Source organism: Zea mays, chromosome 5 (assembly GCF_902167145.1).
Source record: "Zea mays cultivar B73 chromosome 5, Zm-B73-REFERENCE-NAM-5.0, whole genome shotgun sequence".
In the NCBI taxonomy this organism is placed as follows: Eukaryota; Viridiplantae; Streptophyta; class Magnoliopsida; order Poales; family Poaceae; genus Zea; species Zea mays.
Window position 1 is genome coordinate 208,451,392 of NC_050100.1, and position 5,650 is coordinate 208,457,041.

The following is a 5,650-nucleotide window of genomic DNA, read 5'->3' on the forward strand; positions in this document are numbered from 1 at the left end:
CTTAATCTGATGTTACCTTCCTAGCAGCCCTCGCCTTATGCCCACTAGTAAAAATTATCTATCTCTGTTTGCTACTCGTCTCCCTCCCGTAGGCACTTATCTTGGCTCTCGCTCCCCCCTTCGATACTGATGTCATCTCCGCTTCCAACGTGCCTCCGTCCCCACCCCTCCTCCACGCCCCATCATCATCCTTTTCCACCAGCTCATCACACACCCTCACCGCCGCTTGCTTCGAGCTCGTCTGGCACACCGACACGCCGATACGTGAAATTCTCGCGCAGACGCTGCCCTACCTCGTGGCCTTGTCGCTCACCTCTTGCTCCAACACTAGGCTGGTCCTCCGCTGCCTCTTTGCGTTGTGCGACTGAAAGTCGCCTAGAGGGGGGTGAATAGGCGAAACCTAAAATTTATAAACTTAAACACACACTAAAGACCGGAGTTAGCGTTAGAATTAAATCCGAGGCGGAAGAATGTTTCTCTTGCCACGAGTTGCTCAAATGATACGGATGACGTTTGGGAGCAAACTCAAATCAATGTTGGTAAGGAAACTTTAGAGAGAGGAAAGAGGGCAAACAAATCAAATGGAAATCAACACAATTGGACACAATGATTTGTTTTATCGAGGTTCGGCTCCAAAGAACCTAGTCCCCGTTGAGGAGGCCACAAAGGCCGAGTCTATTTTAACTAGGGATGAAAACGGTCGGAAATGGTATTTATTCGGTAATCAGTTTTTTAGTCGTTTTTCTTTGATTGCGAATAAATAGGATATAGAATCTATAATACAAATTTGTATTCTTGTTTTTAATATTCAGCTTCTAAAGATTCATAAAAGGTAAACCTCATCATAATATTTTTTTTAAATAATAGATATAAACTTCGATATGGATTCGGAAATAAATTCGGTAAATTTTTCAACTTTTTATGTTGTAGGGAGCAAATAATACATAAAACAATTTATGTAATATTTTATTCGTATTTGTACTAATGTGCTTGATAACATAAAAAAGATCAATATCAAATTTTATACATATCTATTTTAAAATATTAAATTTGTCCTAACAGTTTGAATTTCCACTTCCATCCCTAATTTTAACCCTTTCCCTCTCTCAAACGGTCACTTAGACCAGATGAGCCTTTTCCTTAATCACACGGGTCACTAAGACCCTGTAAAGACCACCACACACTTATGTGTCTCTTGCTAGTTTTACAAAGCACTTAGGATTTAGAAAGAGAAAGGAAGAAGGCAATCCAAGCAACAAGAGCGCAAATGAACACAAATGATCTCCTCTCAAGTTTCTAAGCACTAGAGTTGATTTTGGAAACTTGGAGTGCATTGAATGCTTTGAATGTGTCTTTGAATGGTTGTCTTTGCTGTTGTATTGAATAGGAAGTTCAGAATACTTGGATGGCTTTGAATGAGGTGGTTGAGGGTATTTATAGCCCCAATCACTTCCTAGTTGTTTGCTGTTTTTGTTGTCGATGGGCGCACCGGACAGTCCGGTGGTGCACCGGACACTGCACTGTTCATTGTCCGGTACGTGCCACATCAGCTATCCGTTAGGGTTTGGAGCAGTTGACCGTTGGCGTCTTCTGTCTTCAAGCGACACGGGACAGTCCGGTGGCACACCGGACATGTCTGATGACCTCTAACTTTCTGCTCTGACTTCTGACTTGCATTGTTCATCGTGACAGTCGACCGTTGGTGCGCAGGGAGCCGTTGCCCCGCTGGCTCACCGGACAGTCCGGTGAATTATAGCGGAGCGTGCCTGGTGAATTCCCGAGAGTGGCTGGTTCGTTTGTGTCTGGGCCTGGTGCACCGGACAGTGTCTGGTGCGCCACTTGGCAGCACACTCTCATGTCTTGCTCCAACTTTAATTGTGTCCCCAACTGAATTTCTTTCTTGGTTTATGTTGAACCTTATACACCTGAGATAATTGACATCTAGGCAAACTAGTTAGTTCACATGGTTTGTGTTGATCGTCAATCACCAAAATCGATTATAGGAAATGATTACGTCCATTTTCCTTTCAGCGACGCGCTGCCGTTGCTCAACTACGACCACCAGAGCGTCATTGACTTCAAGATGCTCCTATTGCGCTGCGTCGGCGATGATGGAGGGAAAACCCGACAGTTGGGAGAACGAGGTTTACAAACTAGCCATAAAAGTAGTTTTCTTAAATAAAAATCGCCTTCGTCTGCTCTGAAAGAGTCCAAACGAGTGTCCTCAATATTTTTTTAGTGACGTTATTTTTATTTTTAAAAGTTAAATTATCACCTTGGCTTCGAGTCTTCGACTGCCCTGAAACTCTGAAAGAGTCCAAGCGAGTGTCCTCAGTCCTCTCCTCGACTGCTCCCCTCCTTCCAGAGTCACGGTGCCTCGCCGTCCTTCCCTGATCTGACAACCCGTTTATCTTGCCCGGGCGGTCCACTCCGACGGCTGGCCCGCCCTTCTTTAACCCCGCCACCCCGATCCAGCCCAGCCGCACTCCAACACGGTAGCAGCAGTCAACAGACTCCCACCGCAATGGCCGCGGCGCTCCTCTTGCTGCTCGTTCCGCCCGTCGGCCTACTCGCCGCGCTCGCATTCCTCACGCGGCCCCACGCCCGGATCGCGCTCAAAGACAGCCACGTCTTCATCACGGGCGGGTCCAGCGGCATCGGGCTCGCCATGGCCACGGCCGCTGCGCGGGAGGGCGCGCGGGTCTCCATCCTGGCCCGCAACCTTGCCCGCCTCGAGGAGGCGCGCGCCGCCATCCAGCGCGACTCGGGCCGCGACGACGTCGGCGTCCACGCGGCCGACGTGCGGGACGCCGACGCCGTGGCCCGTGCTCTCCAGGAGGCCGGCCCCGTCGACGTCCTGGTCTGCAACCACGGCGTGTTCGTGCCGCAGGAGCTCGAGAGGCAGGACATGGATGAGATCAAGTGGATGGTGGACATCAACCTCATGGGCACCTTCCACCTCATTAAGGCCGCGCTTCCCGCCATGAAGGCACGCACCCGCGAGACGCGGCTCCCTGGGTCCATCGCGATCATGTCCTCCCAGGCCGGCCAGGTAGACGCCGCCGCAAATCGCTCGCTGACTCGCTGTTGCCTGCCTTGCAGCTAAGGTGTTCGATGTAATGCTGCTCGATTGGGTGATTGATATTTTTTATTGGTGATATCTTTGCTGCAGGTTGGTATTTATGGTTACACTGCCTACTCAGCGAGCAAGTTTGCTCTTCGTGGATTGGGTGAGGCGTTGCAGCATGAGGTCGTCGGGGACAACATTCATGTCTCGTTGATATTCCCTCCTGACACTGAAACTCCAGGATTGGAAGAGGGTATGCGTTGCTTATGAACAGGCAAACTACATTTAAGTTCATGTCTGCTTCGGTAGCAACTAAAAAGTTAACCATGAATATTTGAGTTACCCTCTTCGATTTAATAGCCAAGCTTTTCAACTTGGCAAAACTGAAAATATCAGAGCTATCTTCTATAAAAATATTGTTTATTATTACTCACTTCAGCAACTGATCTCAGCAATCGGTAACACTTACACTTGCCTGTAAATCAGTACTCTGTATATTAAAACTCATAGACCAAAACATGTTGCTAGTGAATATTTCACACTTTCATTTGTTTCATTCGGTGCATGGATCAATAGTGTGCTCTCATTTGTTTCATTAGTACAAGTTTCATAGTATCACAAATATTTTTTTTGGGTGGGTGGGGGAGTAGAAAAATGTCACTTAAGTTTGGCATCCTAAGTTCTGAAGACACAGTCAACATATATTGCTACTGAATGCTGAGCATGTGTTTTGCCTAATTTCAGAGCATAAGAGGAGGCCAGAATTGACAAACATCATAGCAGGATTGTCTGGTGGAATGAAGGCCGACGATGTTGCCAAGAAGGCTCTGGATGGTATCAAATCTGCAAAATTCATTGTCCCATGCAATTTCGAGGGCACAATGTTAGCTGTAGCCACTGCTGGTTTATCCCCACAGAGCTCCGCATTAATGGCATTCATAGAGGTGATTGGCACAGGACTCATGCGGTTTGCGGCACTTTGTTTCCAATGGAATTGGTTCTCTACCATAGAGAGCTATTATGCCAAGAACAAGAAGAGCCAGTGATAACACAAACCATACCTGGACCTTAGGTCAGTCACTCAGTTGCATGTAAATAAAGTTTATTATAGTCGACCTTACTATGTTGACCACCTACAATTTGATGTATAAGATTCAAATGAAATTTGAATAAAATTTTAGTTTTCCTGCCAAAACAAATCATACAACAAAATTCATAGATTTCATTCATATTTCGATATAAATCGTTCACAAACAAAATATACCATGATACAACATATAAAGTGTCATTCATCCATATTTACAATATAATGTTTCAAATGTTTTTATAATACAATCAAAATATAACATTAATACATATACAAAAGTGTCATTCATCCATATACATATACATACCACTAGTTTTGTCATTCATTCATTTTCATAAAAATTGTTGAAATATTTCAAATTGTTTCGGATGATTTCTCAGCGGTCCGTCATGGTCGAAGAAGAGTCCCGTTGTGTGTCACTTCAGGTCATATGAATGACAGAAGTTTGATATCGTCATCTCAACTCTTGTATCTTCCATGTTTCTGTACCATGGTCAGGTTTTCTTTTACTTTGTGGTACTCATGTAATGAACACATAATAACAATAGCTAGAATGTTAATGACAACTTTAATATATTTTCTCTTACGATGACACAAAATATAAAGATATATAAAATAAGGTGACTTACATCCTTGTGATTTGGAATGTATATGTCGGTACAGCGAAGCACCTCACACATATAATATTCGCAAACTAGTGTTAGACGACTACTTGGAACAATTCATACAACAATAAATGTAGCAAAAAGATTTTGCTTTACATCGGGGTTGTAGAACTTTGATAGATTATTAGGGATATAATTCTGTAGGTAGCACCTACGAGCATGAGCATCTCCATGAGACTCTTCATTTTTTCTCTCTATTTGACTTTATATTACATTTTCATAAAGATTACACTATATATGTAACATGTCCACTTCAACAGACTATCTATCTAGTTTGACTAGTCAGGTTGCTAGCTAAATTTGGCTAGTGAGGGAGCCAATTTGAAGAGTCAGATAGTTTGACGAGCCAGATAGCTATTGAAAAGTTATTTTGTTATTGAGTAGGTAAAACTTAGCTTGATGAGCTATTTAACTAGTCTCGTGAAGATGCTCTAAGCAAGAATCACACGATAGGCGGATAGGTTAAGAGCATCTCTGAAAGGGAAATGTGCCTTGGGCCATTTCTAAGTATTTTGGTGATTTAGTGTCAAACACAAGTGCTTAAGTGTAAAATGGTGGACAAAATACAAACCAAGGATAAAGGTATGTTTCTCAGACTTAGTACATTGTTTTATGGACTAATGTATTGTTTCTAAGTGCTGGAAACAGGAAAAATCCAATTGGAAATGTCTTGGCTCGAGCAGTCAAGAATCTGCTCAGTATGGGAGCACCGGACTGTCCGGTGGTGCACCGGACAGTGTCCGGTGCGCCAGGCTGGTTCGAGCGAAGTGGCCGCTCTCGGGAATTCACCGGCGACGTACGGCTATAATTCACCGGACTGTCCGGTGTGCA

At 44.3% G+C, this 5,650-nt stretch overlaps 1 protein-coding gene across 3 annotated transcripts; it reads left to right on the top strand.

Moving 5' to 3' along the window:
- Window positions 1-2,279: 2,279 nt before the first annotated feature.
- On the top strand, window positions 2,280-4,720 carry LOC100193352 (3-ketodihydrosphingosine reductase). 3 transcript variants are annotated; one of them, XM_008682915.4, is made up of 4 exons: window positions 2,284-3,052; window positions 3,173-3,320; window positions 3,812-4,139; window positions 4,535-4,720. In XM_008682915.4, exons 1-3 carry the CDS (start codon window positions 2,525-2,527, stop codon window positions 4,111-4,113), a joined length of 978 nt encoding a protein of 325 aa, XP_008681137.1. In that variant the 5' UTR covers window positions 2,284-2,524; the 3' UTR covers window positions 4,114-4,139; window positions 4,535-4,720.
- The last annotated feature ends 930 nt before the right edge of the window (window positions 4,721-5,650 follow it).